The sequence below is a fragment of the Canis aureus genome, chromosome 1 (genome assembly GCF_053574225.1).
Source record: "Canis aureus isolate CA01 chromosome 1, VMU_Caureus_v.1.0, whole genome shotgun sequence".
Taxonomy (NCBI): Eukaryota; Metazoa; Chordata; class Mammalia; order Carnivora; family Canidae; genus Canis; species Canis aureus.
The window spans coordinates 84,144,315-84,161,555 of record NC_135611.1 but is presented as its reverse complement, the minus strand read 5'-3'; the positions used below and the strand labels follow the sequence as shown (position 1 = coordinate 84,161,555).

Below are 17,241 nucleotides of genomic sequence, written 5' to 3'. Positions count from 1 at the left end.
GAAGCTCTTTGCCTTCCTTAGTGCTCTTGCTCGAGCAGCCCCCGTGCTCGTCACAAAAAAGCAAATTCTCATCATCGGGCCCATTATACAAATGAGAAGCAGGGACAAGATCCAAATCCCATAAGTAGGTCCTGAACCAGACGTTCCTTAAACCCCAGGTTGGGGGCAGGAAAGAAGCAGGAGTCCACATTCACTTTTCAAAACCGAAGACACTAAGTTAAGTATTTCCAATGCAGGTGAGCGACTAAAGAAGGGTGGTCCTCTTAGGCATTTAATGAGAAATTAATGCTTAGCTAAGAGGACAGTTCCTCCCCTTCATTAAAGAAGCAGAAACAAGCTTGAAGAATTGTAGTATATAGGATTCCACTTTATGAATAACAGTTTATTAAATGAGCAAGTGACTAATTGCTACGAGAAAATGAAAAACAGTATGACTTTGCTTTTTCGTTTCAACAAAGTGAATGGCTGATTTCCCCCATGCATTAACACATGACTCGATTTTCAGTAGTTGGTTAAAGTTTAAGTGGGGTTCTTGCCCTCTGTATCTTTTGGCTGAACAAGCATGGCCTTGACTGTTCATCTCCTTGAAGGAAGCATTATGTGAGAGTGGAAGCATAACACCTAATGCATATATCGCCACCACGTGCTGGGCACTGCTCTAGACAGTTTGTGTTGACTCGGTTCACCCTTACAACCCTCTGAGGTAGGGACCAATTGATGGATAACAAAGCTGAGAAATAAGTGACTTGCCCAAGATCACACAGCTATAATAGCAGGTGCAGTACTCAAACCCAAGCAGTCAGGCTTTAATTTTTTTCTAATTTTATTTATCTGAGAGAGAAAGAGAGAAAGAACAAGAGAAAAAGCACAAGTGGGGACAGGGAGAAGCAGACTCTCGCTAAGCAGGAAACCCGATGTGGGACTTGATCCCAGGACCCCAGGATCATGACCTGAGCTGAAGGCAGATGTTTAACCAACTGAGCCACCTAAGTACCCCCAAGCAGTTGGCTTTAAAACCCATAGTTTTTGTTTTTAATCATTAGTCTAATCCTCTCTGTGTTGTATTTGCATGCCATCGGGAATTCCAGAATTCCATTACTTATCCTCCACCAAACTAATGGAGCTAAGCAAATGAAACCTCCCCTCTCTGAGGATGATAAATTCTATCTCTGCCTCCTGAAAAGGAGCTAACTTTTCACTCAGCTCCCAGGACTGTTTCAAATATGATAAAGAGTTTACTTTTCAACTGTGAAAATCAGCTGTAAATGTATGAGATTTGAACCTCTGTAACAGTGTTTTCTGATGTCTAGTCGATGGACACAGCCCAACAGTATCCTGGAAATGTTTGTTTCAAATAGGGAGGCTGAGCTCCACCTAGACTTACTGCAACAGAGTCCCTAAGAATACATCCCAGGAATCTGCATTTTTAGGAAGCACCCCAGTGATTCTTACACAGAGTAAAGGTTGACAGTCATTATAGAATCACATCTGGAAGTTTCGGGAGCTCTGCATATCATCAGTTCAACTGTAGATGATTATAGAAAGCTTCCAAAGCCTCTCTGCATCCAACTGCTATTTCAGGGAGATTGTAATGTGTAAGAAGTGTTCCAAATTGTTGTAGCCTCCGTCTGTGTGAACCAGCTGGTCGGGAGAGCTTGGATAATTTCCCAAGAGACCTCAGTTACGTGGACCTGGTATACTCTTTACCTATGAAAATATAGAAAAGACACCGTTTTCCACCCCGGATCCAAAGTAACTCTTTCAGAATGCGATTCTGATCGTCTTGTTTGCTGAAAACCCTCCCAAAGAGCCCTTATGTAGACTTGCATATACTGGCCAGGCCCATCTCTCCATCTTTTCCCTCCAATGTGCTCACTCACTGCTCTGATCTCCTGGTGTGCCACATACCACAGCATCTTTACCCATGGCCCCCCAGTGCCTGTCATGTACCCCAGCCTCTAGCCAGCTCTCACTCTCCCTTCGGAGCTCAGCTTAAGGGTCCTTCCTCATGGAAGCTTTCCTTGGCCTGACCGGAGTCAGAACATTCTGTTACCTTCCACTTCTAGCCAATTCCTGCATGGCACCCACCACAGTTTTTCAGTCTGCCTCTGACTGTGTGATACCATGACTCACATCTGTCTTCACAAGCAGGTTCTTATAAGCAAGAACCCATGTCTTGGGCACTTTAGTGTCCAACAGAGTACCTGCTACAATGTAAGTGACCTCATGTTGGAAAGACAGCCTTAATTCTCAGTCTAGAATTTAACATCCATTCTATAAACAGAGATTTCACATTTTTTATTTCTACCTCTATCGTCAAACAGCCATGGAAATGGATAGTCTGAACCCCAAACTTCTTTATGTGTTCTAGATCTCTTTAATGAATATGTCAACAGCTCTAATCCTGATGCTATTTTTGAATTGCTCCTGGTGTGGTTATATAGTCATTAGTTGTTAAAAGGAAAGTTAATGAAAGTGGAAATTTCTGATTTTGAAGAGCCACAAAGTAACTAATTATCTATTTCCTCTTTTACTTCAAAGGCTGATATGGTTTCTTATTATTGAATGGGGTAGGGAGCACAGCGAGCCTAATTGGTGATTAGATGGGGTTTATTTAATTTTATATTTTATCATCACTTTCCAGTGTACCTTTGGTCAGCTATATGAACTATCAGGATTATCTTTTGTGAGAGTGTTCTCCACATGAGAACACATCTTATTCCAACAGTAGTTTGATCACAATGACATTAGCTGATTTTGACATAAAATGATGATTATAAAATATTATAAATATGTTAAAAGCGAGAATTGTTCATCTCCTAAGACCTATGTAGCATTTAGCAAACTGTGGACATTTTAAGTTTTTATAAAACACTATCTTCTGAGTATTTGAACTCAAAAAAAAAAAAAATCACATCCCACATGATACATATGTACCAAAATCTAGCAATTATAAGTGGATATTCCCCCACGAGTTTTTTTTTTAAATGCCTCCCTGAGGAAACAAGAGCCAGTGACCTCCCAAATTCTCTCTTGATTAAATATAGGTTTCATTTTATGCATTACAGTGGAAAAGAACGAGAAAGATCCAGGCAGGCTAGTGAGCAAAGCAGTCCCAAGAATTATGGATCACGCCTCGTACAGTTTAGATTACACCTTCCTCGCATGGTCGCCTTCCAAAACTGGAAATCTCACGTTCATATCATAAAAATCTGTGGGAAATGATAGATAATATTAGCTCCCAATCGGGTTCCATGCCTACACTACTCTTAGCACTATTCTGTGAATTACATCGGTCCACACAACAACCCAAGAGGTAGGAACTGTATGAGTGGGCCCATTTTACAAACAGGAAAACCGAGACAGAATGTATCACGGCCATACAGCCATCTGGCTATTTTGGGATCAGGATTCTGAGTCAGTCGGCCTGGCTGTGCAAAGCACCCACTCCTAACGATTAAACTCGACTACCTCCCATACACACTTTATTTAAGAGCAGTGAATCAGGAAGCTTGGCCCCCGCTCGCTTGCTTTCTCTGTTTTCCCTTTAGAGGATGGGGGGGTCGGGGTGGGAGGGGCGCTTTGTTTTGTTTTGTCGGAAAGGAGAAGCAGCCCAAAGTGAGCTTTCCTTTCTTTCTGAACATCTTTTTTTTCCCAAAGCCACTTTCCTTCATCCGAGGCCAGGAAGGACACGGATTCAGAAGACAGAGCACTAATGAGCTTCCTTCCCCCTCTGTGCCCCCCCTCCCCACTCCCTCCTGTCTCTCCCCACTCTGCAGTTAATAGCCAAGATCCCCACCATCACGGCGGTCTGCAACTTGCATGGGGAGAAGCTGCAGGTATTCAAACAATCACATCCAGACATAGTGAATACACTCTTTCCTCCATTATACAAGGAACTCTTTAATCCCGACTGTGCCACCGTCTGCAAATGAAGGCGACCAGAGGACTGTCTCCTAGTCGGGAAAGGCATCACCGTTAAGACAAAAGCAATGTGTTCATGAAGACTTAAGAAAAAAAAAAAAATGTCTACTGCAACATTAGGAATGTCCTGCACTTAATAGAATTATTTTTCACCGCTACAGTTTGAAGAATGTAAATATGCACCTGAGTGGGGCTCTTTTATTTGTTTGTTTGTTTTTGAAATGACCATAAATATACAAATAGAGGACACTGGGTGTTATCTTTTTTTTTAATTTTATTTTATTCGGGTATGTTTTGGGAGACAACTGTTTATAGAATTTTATTGTAGATATATACGAGAACAGAGCGGTACTTTACATGATTACTTTCTCCTGTTAATTGTTCAAATATAATTTAAGAAAATCCCACTTGATAGGCTTACCTATTTCTATGTTTTTAGATAGTTGATGCATGTGTAAATTTGTAGCTGTCTTGGAAAGCACTGTGCATGTATGTAATAAGTATATAATATCTGAGAATATTATATATGACTATTACGTATACCTGCACATGCACTGTGGCTTAAAATACCATACCCACTAGCGAAGGAGGTTCAGTCAGGCTCTCTTATATTATTTCCCTTCTGTGTTATATGTTACCTTTACGTTAGACAATCAGGATTTTGTGTTCCCAGCCAGACTTTACAACTATCGTGTACAGCAGGATGGTACCAATTCAGAGATAAGTCTATAAAGGAGTATATATAATGCACGGCCTCTGTATAAGAACTCTATCTCTATCAGTGACAACAAAGCCTTGTCAGGATGGTAAATATTGGGGGGTGGGGGCGGGGAAGGATTTGGAGCCATTTTCCTGTTTTAAGAATTAGGCCACAGATAATATTTGAAGTCCAGGACTTTTTTTTTTTTTTAACCAGCAATCACTGTTTCCTATTTTTCACCTAGACAGGCAAAATACTTTTTTTTTTTTTTTTTTTGGCTTTCAGGCTGGGAAAGAAACTGATTTTGGTGCTCCGCAGAGAAATACAGACTATAGGTCTGACCACCAGCAATTTTTTCTAATAAAATTAGAGTCACAGAGGAACTCAGAACCCAGGGTCCGGATGCCATTTCATGTAAATGTGTTCTCTCTAACCTGTTTTGGTTTGGTTTGGGTTGTGGAGGGGCTTCTTGGTTTGTTGTTGTTGTTTGTTGTTGTTGTTGTTGCTGTTAGGGTTTTATTTTGTTTTTGGCAAAGGAGAGGTAGAAAGAACACATACAAAGTAAAGAAGTTGTTCTTTATATGCATTCTCTTTGCTAAGTTTGTTAGAAAAAGCAGCAATAAAGGGGGAGGCAGGATTTTATATGTCCTTCTAATGTGGGGCCTCTAATTTCTCTCAACTCCAAAATGCTGTACTGTAAACACAGAACTCCACAGATAACAAAAACACATCTGAGTTATTCTGTAGAACTAATACACCTCAAAGCCAAAACTATTTCCTATGCAGTTTAAAACTGCATCTGCATCATCCGTCTAGCCTGGGCTTTTTTTTTTTTTTTTTTTTTTTTTTTTTTTAAGCAACTTGTACAAAGTACAGAATGCAGGAGGCAAGGTGAGGCTTACTGAATTCTGACTTCCTAGGACAAGTCTCCTCTCTCCCCCTGCTCTCCAAGCAAACAGAGTACTGGGAAAGCATAAACCCCAAGCAGCCTGTTCTGCCTACAGTCTGGAGGCCCTATGCCTTTGGTCTTAGCTGATCCCAGACGAGAGCTTTTAAAAAGGAAGCTAGAGCTGAGTTTTGTGCAAAAGACAGTGGAATTCACCATCTCCTGTAGGCACAGCCCAGCCACCAGCTCACGAGGCGCTGCCCTTTCCTCCTCAGCAAACACACACACACACACACACACACACGCAGGTGTGCACACCTGCTTCGTGAAGTTTCCATCAGGGGAAATTTTGATTTCCCTTTCATCTCTGATGCTCTCCTGAAGTTACATGGTCTTGAGAGCCATCTCTGAGAGGCCACAGAACCCCTCCTTGATGATCAGTCGTTAGTGATAGTCTTTTTTTCTAGAAAACAGGGCCTTTGCCCACCTCATGATTGATGAATTCCAAGCCAGTGGGGAAAAACAAAAAGGCTTTAAAATAATGACTCTCCTTCTCAACTACTGTTATATTCAATTAATTTAACTACATTGAACCAAATTACCTTTGGTGTCTAAGAAGACAGCTGCAGACTGCATATTATGCTGCTGCAGGGACTTGGTTGTTTCTGGTGTAAATGTCACTCCTGCTAGCTCTTTGTATAAAGAATTAATTCCAAGAGTCATATTTCCTTCTAATGGAAAGATTACTTTACTGATTGCTAGGAAAACAGGGTAATGGAAGGCGCTCAATTAAACCAAGCCGTTTCCAAATGCAATGTATGTTTTATGATTGGCTTGTGATAGGCAATGCTTAATGTGTCTACTTGGGGTTTCCCTTTGAGCTTTGAACTTATGTCAAACTTTGTTTTCATTGTTCCGTTGGCCTAGTGTTTTCCATTGTCGGCCTGTAATTCCTGCTCCATTGCAAAGGGAATCATTCGTTTCCTCCAATTTACCTTAGAGGATTTAAATTGGTTCAATTGATGAAGTGGCTGAGAATTTTTTCCTCCCTTGTCCCATGGGTGATGTAGGAAAAGGATTGTTCCCCGCATTTGCCTCAAGAGGTACTGGATTTGAATTTGTTTGTCGTTTCCACTAGTGCAAGCATTTCACTGGGACGGCGTGAACCTTTTGAAGCGAGGGGACAGGAAACAGCTAGCGATTGAACCAGAACAAAACAGTGGAAAACCAGTACATGCTCAGCCCGCTTCAGTTGAGAAGAGAGATTTCCATTTTGCGCCCCAGTTGCCAAATCTGTCCCTGAAAAGAGAACCAGGTCATATTTTCAGTGGTAACAAATGCCTTTAAAAGCTGCCTTTTGAACATCTTCTGTGACTACATCCCAAGGTATTTTGAAATTTGGTTGAGAACAACTTTCTTTACCACACACAATCTTTGTCCCTTCCCTACGAAGACTCACAAGTATCCACAACACCTTCAGGCACTGGATGAAAGAACCCATGATCTGTACTCTTCACTTCATGCTTCGTAAATGACAATCACTGCTTGATGCAGATGTTGCACTGTAGCCACTCAGGGATGTTTCATTTAAAAAAAAAAAAAAAAAAGTACATCAAGAAGGAGGGAAAATAAAACAGGAAAATGACAACAAAATGTAAATGGCATAAATTAAATATGCCAATGAGAGAACCTCTCTGACAAGGCTTTCAGAACAATAAGCAGTAACTTCCTGTTGTTAACTGTGTGGACCTGCTAGAAAGTTGCACACGAATAAGGACAAGTTAGTCTCATTTTCTAAAAGCTGCTAAGAGCCAAATAATCCAGCTGCCCTATTAATAGGAATATGTGTCTCCCGAGCAAACCCAAGCTTCCTATACAAGTCCTGAACAAGGAAAATACAGAAATCTAAGTGGTGTTAGCTGAATCTGACAACTTAGGTAAAGCTGCGTGAATTCAAATTCCAGTGTTTCTATGATCTATAAAAAGGGAAGGCAAATTTTGGAGGGAATATAGGAGAAGAAGGAATTCTAAATCTGGCTTAAGATGCCACACATACTACCGTCCATGATCTGGGTCATCTTTGTATCCTTTATTTTGTGGCTCTTTTTTTTCTCCAGAGCCTGAAAGTCCAGGGTAGAGATGTACTCTACAAACATACCTTTTCTGGATTTGCCTTGTTTGAATATAGTCTTCAGCGCTCTGGAATAAGGACCACTGTGTAGGTATAAACAGTGAATCTAGTGGTCTCTTGGATAATTTGACTTCTTGGGCAGAATCTGTGACACCTTAAATCACAGTGAACTCTGGACATTAGCAAGAGGTGCCAGGGAGACAATAGTCCATTTCCTATCGTAGCTGCCTTGTTCGACACATAACGTCACAGCAGTCAAGTTAAATTGTTTGTAGAAAGCCATGCACATGGCTAGTCAACTCACGCTCACTCTCTACAATCCCATGTGTACCAGGCTTGAATGCAAAAGCAATTCTTCTGTCCCAAGGACAACCTAAAACTTAACCAGCCTTTTTTTTCCCCAAAAAACATCAGTCAGATGTAAATGATGTCAGTTTTGTTGCACGTTGTTTCCATTTATTACAGAGGCAAGGACAAATTCTACTGCTATTGGAAATTAGAAGAAATAACTCTTCCCTGACTCTCTTTTTCTCTGTAAACTTTTGCTTCCCATGAAGTCACTACAGTTGGCAGTAAACTCAGGCAAGGATGCCTGTGTCCTGACAGAGCCACCTTTCAATAGCACAGCAATAACTTGAAAGTATGCATCTGTAGTGAAACTTTGCACAAAGTCCCCTGTATAAAGAAGACGAAAAGTCCACTATCTGCTTTAGATAAAGTGGCATTTAATATTTTTCTTTCCAACTGCTAATAAAAGCAGCAGCCTGGTATAGGAAACCATGTGGGTCTTTAGATGGAGTTGCCAACCTGTCTTTGGAGGGGCAGCTGGGGGCAGGGCAGGGGAGGGCACAGGGCTCAGGACCAGAGGTACGTGTTCATTTAAAGCAGGAGCTAAAAAGTGAAAAGCCTAAAGAGCCAGGGAGTTGATGCAAATGAGGGAAAGCAGCCCAGTGGCCAGCTGGCAAGGAAATGCCCCATGGGTAAAGGGACTTCCGAGAGTGAACTAAAGCACAAGTTTTGCTCAAGCTTCTGAATCTTACAACATCTCTCTAGTTTAAGTGATGTCCGTTGATTCAGAGCTCAGGGCCGACCCAACCAACACGTCTCCGAGCAGAAGAGGGTCTGCAGTTTGCAACCTCTGGTTTCAGGCAGAGTTGAATGTAGGGGCCCGTTTCCTGGAGCAAGTGTGGCCAGACAGGACTCCGCATGAGTCAGAGTGGGGCGCGGGTGGGGGCCAAGCTCTTGCCCACTGATCCTGCATTTCTTTTCCTTACCTGACCATCACTGCCAGAGGACATAGCAAGAGTTGGGTTGAAAAATAACCAGCAGTCTAAAAATGCAAGCGATTCAATTTAACGATGGCTTAGAAGAGACGCTTCTATTTGTCTTGCCCAAATTCCTAGCCTCATAGAGCCAGGTGGCTGGCTTTCTGGCCACTTTTTTTTTTCTAAACACCAAACACACAATTTTTACACTTTTGAGTCCCTGATGCGTCTCTTTAAATGTGTGGTGGCTTCGATATCTGTGACAAGTTTTGATTTTCCCTTAGCAGTATCTGCAGAACCTATTCCGTAGTCATGATCACATAGTCCTCCACGTTCTCAAGTGCGGGACCTGGGATTCCTATGCAGCAGATGGAGGTTGTGTGTTTGTGCACTTTTTGCCTAAGCTGCTGAAAATCCTCCGAAGTGAATTGGCCATAGTGATCTTTGCCTCCTGCATGACTGTAAGCACGACCTCCAGTGGATCAGAAAAAGCAGCTCAGTGATTGTTCTCATGGCCAAAACTAAAGCACAAGGTGACCGGCATTGAATAGACCCAGTTGAGGGAGGCGCAGGGTGTCCACCCCCAGCTGGGCGGCACGATCCTTCTATTAAAACCAGACTCCTCTGGCGGTGGCTGGAGGGGGGCATCTCCATGCCTCCATCGCGACCACACACAGACACACATAAGGTATGTCTGAAAAGCTCCAGATCGCACATCCAAGCACAGTACTGTCTGCTTCATCTAAGGAACACACACACACACACACACACACACACACACGAGTGCAAACTACACCCACAGAAAACTGCATATGTATTGTAGAAATGTAGAGGAAAAATAAAAATATTTTTTCAAATGTAATTACTTTTAATATATGCTTGTGGAAGGTCTAATACAATGTATGCTGTCTCTGTAATTTTTGCTGTAAATAACTGGAGACAGTGGATACACTGATTTTTCTATGTCTCTGTTTAAGCTTAAGACTTTGTAACAATTTTTTTAGAGGGGGAAAAACCAACAAAGAGCAAATATGTACTTGCTTCCTTTCTGCGTGTTGTGCGTGTTACGTACTTCTCAGAAACTGGTTGTTAACAGTTTAAGCATCTTGACGGGTCATTGGTGTTAAGTGTACGCTTCTTTTTGTAATACAGCTGAGAAAGGGACAGGGCTGTCAATTAAATCTGCTCCAAAGAATTTGTATGGAAGATTGGCCTAAGACCTGCAAACGCTATCTGAACTAGACAATGTGAGAAAAGAAAGCTTAAAAAAAAAAAAAAAAAAAAGGTTGCCTGAGTTAAGTCATCTTTCCTTGTAGCAAGTGTGGCTTTGTCCAAATCCTTTCTGCATGGACTAGCTTAAGGAACACAAACTCTGCTTTCCGATGAACAAAATATTTTTGTACACGTTTATTTCTTATGAGTAACCTGAGGTCAGATCACTCATTCGCTGAAGCCATAACTGACCTTCACCAAATAAATGTTGTCAAGAACCTGAGGGAGGGTTGGGAGACACCAAGAGAAAGGAAGATTGAAGGTGTCACGAGCTGTAACAACACAGGCAGGAGCAAGTCTGATGAACCTGATGCTTTTCCTGCATCCCAGATATGACTTTAAAGGCTAGTATTTTATGATGATCGATTTATAATAAAAAAAGATATTTAGATTTAAATGAGACTTTCCAATATTTTTTAAATCCCTGACAACGCTTCCCTGCTTTTAGGATTGAGAGAAATGATTTTCATCTACTTCCAACATTCAGAGATTTACTTTTTACGTTAGCTCCAGCCTACGCGTGTAAAGTGAAGAACCACTCCAAGTCCTCCAGCGGTTGGAACCAGGGCTGTTGGGGGGCTTAACTGTACCTTCCAACCAAGATGACACCTTGAAGGGGCAGCTGTGAGGTGCAGTTGATACAGCATGCACACCACTGCTGGCGATGCACAAAGGCTGCATTGCCAAACACATGTAAAATTAAAGTATTCACTCTAAGACGCATAATAATTATACTTTTTTAAAAAGCATAATGCCTCCTATAGTCACCATTGATTTTTCTGGAGCTTAATTACATTATTACCTTGTATTATTATTGGCCTATAGAGGCCGAAGGCAAACTGCAAATAAACCCGGTGACATATAGTTTTAAAATCTACAATTTTCTGATCTCTCTCTCTCCTTGTTTAATATATAAGCCCTCATTTCTGTGTATGTGAGTAAAACTGCAGCCTGAGTCATTTAGGAAGTAAGCATTGAGTTGTTTTTTTATTATTATTATAAATATACTAGAATAAAACAGCACTCCCTAACAATTAAAAAAAAAAGAGTTTTATATTACTTTAGAATGTAATAGATTTTTGTCCTTATTTTATGTCCTGTAAATTATTAGTTGATACTGTTAGCATTCCCAGATAATGCACACATGATTTCTGAATGTTTTCTGTAAATGACAATCAATGTTTATGAAGTTCCCTCCTTTAATGCTGAACAAAATTAAAAGAAGAAAAAGAAAAAAGTCTTGCCTAATTCTTTTCTTTCCCCCAACAGGGAACAAGGAGGGGATGAAGGAGATAGATTTGCCTTTGAAAACATTATCCCCTGGGCTCTTACCTTACAGAATTGCCCTTTTCCCAGGAAATAATGAATAACTTTTTTTCTGGAAATTCTTGCATCCTCATGGACCTAGCCTGAGTTAGAAGTGCTCACTGAGAAAAGACCCACACTTCACTATAGCCAAATAACTCACCAAGTTGCAATTAAAATAGGAACAGCAGCTCTCCTTTTTCCAGAATTTTTGTAAAAGGAGGCTCTAGCAGCTAGCGGAGCTGTAAGCAGCTCCTTCCCACTTTGTTAGAACAAGTTGCAGCAGGTTTGCAATAGATGTGACAATCCCTACATCTGATGAAAACTTTCAGATCACAAATAATTGATGATTAAGTCTCGAGATCTGATTTTTATTTTTAACAAAACAGCACCAAGCTGCTCCACCATCAAAATCAATGCCCACCGGGGATCCCTGGGTGGTTCAGCAATTTAGGGCCTGCCTTCGGCTCAGGGCCTGATCCTGGAGTCCTGGGATCAAGTCCCATATCAGGCCCCTTGCATGGAGCCTGCTTCTCCCTCTACCTGGGTCTCTGCCTCTCTCTCTCTCTCTCTCTCGAGAATAAATAAATAAAATCTTTAAAAAAAAAATCAATGCTCACCAACATATAAATACTCTGAGTTCTATGTGAAGATGTAGTAGAAAGTAATTGAGGATAATCATAGACTCACAGAGATGCTTAAAAAAAAAAAGGGCAATTCTAAGAGAAGCTGGTGATTTTCCAGGTGCTTGGAGGTTGTTTCAGGTTGGCGTCCTAGAGCTGAAGTGCTCCACTAGTTGTTTAAAGCAAAATTTAACAGATTTTAAAACTAAAAGCATTGATCCACACAAGATGAGCCTTATATAAAGTTCCTCTTGACTTCAGTTTTTGGAACCAGTGGTAACCCATGCAGTATGTTTCAAGCAACGTCTCTATTCCAGACATCCAGACCCCATGTGGCCCTGAAGAGAGGACACAGAAATAGAACTGCACCCATCTTTCTGTTGGGGCACCACTTGTGCCCCATGGTTTCTAATCAGGTCTTCAAATAACTGGTCAGAGACAGCCAATTCACAATCTCCATCTATCCCAGGCTTGTGTCAATTGCCACCAACAATTGATCACAAAACTCGTTATTGAAAAATTATCAAATTTTTTTTTTCAGAAATCTAGATCTAGGCAGCATTGAAACACAAAAGGCAAAACTACTTTTAAACTCTGGTTGGACCATATAAGATGACAGATATTAACCTTTTTTTACAAAAAAGATTTTATTTATTTATTCATGAGAGACACAGAGAGGCAGAGACATAGGCAGAGGGAGAAGCAGGCTCCCTGCAGGGAGCCCAATGTGGGACTCGATTCCAGGACCCTGGAATCATGATCTGAGCCAAAGGCAGACGCTCAACCACTGAGCCACCCGGGTCCCCCAGTTATTAACCTTTGATAGCATTATCATAAATTATGAATGAAGCCAGTTTTGTGCACAAAGCATTGCTCCATTCCTAGATCCTCTTCTCTATTTAAGAGTAAGAACTGGCAACATGTTCCCATAATCATACCAAGCTGGTGTCCACAAGACATTTCAGATCTCGCGGGAGTAGCCACCATTTGGCCCCATACTCCACATGGCAAATGGCTTCTTGACCCAGTTAGAGAAGAGGTACAAGTGAAGCAGATCCCACCACACCATCTTGGTGGGGTGGCGGGGGTGTCTTCCATGGCCAAGCCATCATGCTATACAAGTTTTCTCTCACTGTTTTCTGAACTTGAACTTGCTAAGTTTAACTGGATGAATAAATATTACTATAAAATAAGATGCTATAAAGTTCTTTATAGCTGTATCTCACAGATCTTTAAATCTCTCAAGTTCATGAAGCAGGGCATGGCTTGTATAAGTACTCAATAATGTGTCAACTACATGTATTGAGGTCCATTCTCCTTTGGTCATTTTAGCTTCCCAACTATTTTCTGTCGTTTCACTGGTTTTACCCTTGAACAAATGACCCTCTTGAAGAGACACCAGATTTAGACATGTTTTTGGTGTTGTTTTTGGTTTTTTACCATAAGCAGCAGGAGGAGAAATAGCAGCCCCTTGGCAAAAGCACTGGAAAAACTCTTTCCCTTCTTTTCTCCAAAGATTTAACCAAAAGCAATGAGAGAAGGAGCCTGAGTGGCTGTTAGAGGTTGAACATGACTTCCTAGATTTTCACAACTACTCAGCCAGGCAGGAAATAAAAAATAGAGAAACCAGAGAGCCCATTTTGTTAAAACAAATTGGATCTAAAAGCCTGGATTTGGCATATCCCTCTCAAATCCCCTCATCCAGTCTGATTAAGTCACAAAATCTCAGTCAAGATGAAGGAGAATCCAGAGAACTGATCATTTCTTGTGCTATTTCACTGGACAAATAAGAAAATTTAGAGAAGCTACTGCTTTTTAAGAGAGGGACATTATATGCTTGTCATATGAATTCCTCATGCAGTCAAAATGGTAAGCCAGATGCCATCTTACATGTCACCTTAGTCACTGGACATTTGCATGTGGCCAGAAGATGAGGCAAGCAAGAGAGAACATGCAAGATTACATAGTAGGTTTGGATGAGGTAGGCTTATCCACATTCCACCAATCAGAATTGATCCAGTGGTGCCACATAACAGTAAAGTTATGGGAGATGTAGTCCACTTGTGTGCCCACAGGGAAAAGAAAGCAGGTTGGAAACACTCAGCAGTCCTGACACAAATGTGAAAAGAATCCAGGAAAGTCTCTAATTTCCTATCAGGTACTGTAACAGACATTTATTCAACAAATATTTACTTCTACTACAATATGCCAGGCATTGTTCACTAGGTACACAAATCATGAAATATGACAGATGAAGATTATGCTCTTATGGTTCAAGAACGGTTGATATACAAGAGGACAAAGACATAAATAACTATAAAAGATAAATTTTATTACAACCACCACACTAACTAAAAAAAATAAAAATAAAAAATGCTCTTACAGATGGTCATTTTTTTCTCTAACTCTACTCTTGAACTCATTATCACTCATCATTCACTCACCATTGCCCATTCTGGTTAAAAAAAAAGTAATTAATTATTAATTTCTTAATACTGAAACAAAATCTTCCTTTTTTTTTTACCCCTGATTATAGCTGGTTCCACTCATTGAAATTCAGCAGAACAAGTGTGTGTCCAAACCTCTTGGTCATATCAACACCTTAAATAAAAATACACTTTTCACTCCTGACTCCCAGTCTTCCTTTTCGTATACTAAAAATTCTCAAGTATTCCAAACATCTCTGACAACGTAATCTGCTCATTTTGAAGAACCTCTTCAGAACAACCAGTAAAACAGATCAATGACATGAGGGGCACTTAGGGATTCGATCTGTATCAATGGTATTAGTCATCTATGCATTTAGAACATGGTTTTTACACATACTTGTGTTTTAAAACATAGGTTTTGTTATTATTCAGGTACCATGAGGCCAACAGATCAGGAGATGAGTACCATTGAAAAGAGTTTGCTGCCAACAGTTTCCAAGAGAAGGGGGCATCCGTTTCAAGCCATATAAGACCACGTGGGGAAGCACCAGCTTGGTCAGGAGGCAGAAACCCAGGAAAGAGCTTTCCTCGTGGTTTCTAAGGCAAGGAACTGATGAGACAAGGTAAAGAGGTTTAGGATTGGCCGATCTGGATAATTGGACTTGGATCATTTCAGCAGGCTCTGGGGTTTAGGAACTGTCTCCAATCTTCCTCTGTATCTAGGCCTGGGGTGATTAAGGTGGGGAGACAGTGAGCAGAGTGTGAGAGCCCAATTAGAGAAGCAGTTGAGGCAGGGACTCTGAATTGGTCACTATGCATTTCAAAGAGGCCACTCAGGAGCATCATTTCCTATCCTGGGAACCTGTCAGCCCTGGTGGGGGTGGGGAGTCTTTCGTCTTTGCAGGGTCAGCACAACCCCACATGTAAAAGCATCACAATAAAAAAAAACGGTAAATACAAATTGATTTGTACATATTGACCCACAGGGGAAAACACCCAATCTCAAGTCTTATATGTGAAGAACAGAACAATTTCTCTCTTTCATGGGAAGATATTTTTTGAGATAATCATCTGTTTTTACATTTTACATTTTTTTTCCTCTGGTTCAGGCAGGCTCACACCTTAGGCTCTTGGTAATTCCTTACTCCAAGGATTTTTACAAGGCAGAGAGCTGAGTCCCAGGCTCCTGAGCCTGTCCCAGCAAAGATCATTCTATCTCACCTAGAGCACCAAAGAAGAGATCTTTCATCTTCAAGGTTTGGATCATGAAGAAATATGCAGTGATTGTGCTGACTGGAACAAAGACACTTTATCCCAATTTCTAGGCAGGACAGAGACCTCCCTAGTGACGGGGGGCACCATGATTTATTAAGCACCCTACTACTGGCCAGGCAGTGTGTGGATCATTACAATAATAGTTTGCTAGGGCTGCTGTGATAAAGTGCCACAAACTGGGTGGTTTAATGACAGAAATTTATTGTCTCATAGTTCCGGGGGCTAGAAGTCCATGATCAACATGTTGGCAGGCTTGGATCCCTCTAAGGGCTGTGAAAAAGAACCTGTTCTGTGCCTCTTACCTAACCTCTCGGGTTTTGTGGAAATCGTTCATGCTCCTCCGCTGATAGAAATAGCATCCCGATCTCTGCCTTCATCTGTACCTGGCATGCTCCCTGTGTGTGTGTATCTGTGTCCAAATTTCTCCCTTTTATAAATCCTATTGGTTGGGGCCCACCCTAATAAACTCATTTTAACTTGATTACTGCTGTAAACTCCCTATCTCTAAATAAGATCACACTCTGAGGAATAAGGAGTTAAGACACCAACATGTCCTTTTTTTTAAGGGACACAATTCAGCTCATGAAAAGTAGGGGAAAAAAATAATGAACAAGCACACAAGTTCCTTCCTCTCACACAGCATGCATTCCACTGACATTTTGTAAGTTCCACCTGTCCAATGAGATGACACTCAAATTTGATCTCAAGAAAATAAAGGTTTTTCTTGAACATTTGTATGAACCAACAATACACACATCACACAACTCGTTCATAAGGCAAAGGAAAGAGGCCAAAGCAGCCTTAGAAAATAACAGGGCAGAGGGAAGAGAGAAAGTTGTTTAAAGGATGCTATAAGAGGCATTTAAGAGGTAAGTGAATTGAGTGGGAATTCAGAGATTCCAACATGGCCAGCCAATCCCAAACCTTCCAATCATCCTTCTGTGAGCTTTTCCCACAGACCAAAGGCCCCACCTCTCTTTTCAAACAGGAACTGAGAATTTATAGTTTCTCACAGCCAGCTAGAAATGTTTAACCAGGAAGGCAGAAAATGGAATTAACAATCCCTTTACAGCTCCACGTAGCAGTAGAAGGGATCTGCCAAGTAGGGAAGTTTTACGGGCGCTATGTTCCATACAGATACTACTTAGTATCATCTAGAATGTGTTAACAACCTCGTCCTCGATACTCTCCATCATCACCACACTTTACAAACCTAAAGTCCTGAAGTTTCCTAACAAACCTGGGTAAAATGCCATTTTACTAAGGGTTGGGGATAGGTAAGCAGGGGAGGCAAAGTCAGGAAATATTTTGCCAAAATAAATAGTAACTCTAAACTCAACCCTCAATCCACAGAAGCTTTCCCTCTGCAAACCTCTCACCCACATTGTTGGTCAGGGAATTCTTGTTCAGGAAGCCTTGAAACTCCCTCTG

The 17,241-nt window shown here is 41.2% G+C and overlaps 1 protein-coding gene across 2 annotated transcripts in view; it reads left to right on the top strand.

Annotated features, from left to right (window-relative positions):
- RORB (RAR related orphan receptor B) overlaps positions 1-15,334 on the top strand; it is a 200,718-nt gene extending 185,384 nt beyond the window's left edge. The window contains exon 10 of one of the 2 annotated variants that reach the window (XM_077906831.1): positions 14,968-15,334. In XM_077906831.1, coding sequence (XP_077762957.1) covers positions 14,968-14,976 — 9 coding nt within the window. In that variant the 3' untranslated portion in view covers positions 14,977-15,334. Of the gene's footprint in view, positions 1-3,779; positions 4,174-14,967 lie in introns of those variants that run through there. The other variant, XM_077906822.1, reaches the window with a different exon arrangement.
- The last annotated feature ends 1,907 nt before the right edge of the window (positions 15,335-17,241 follow it).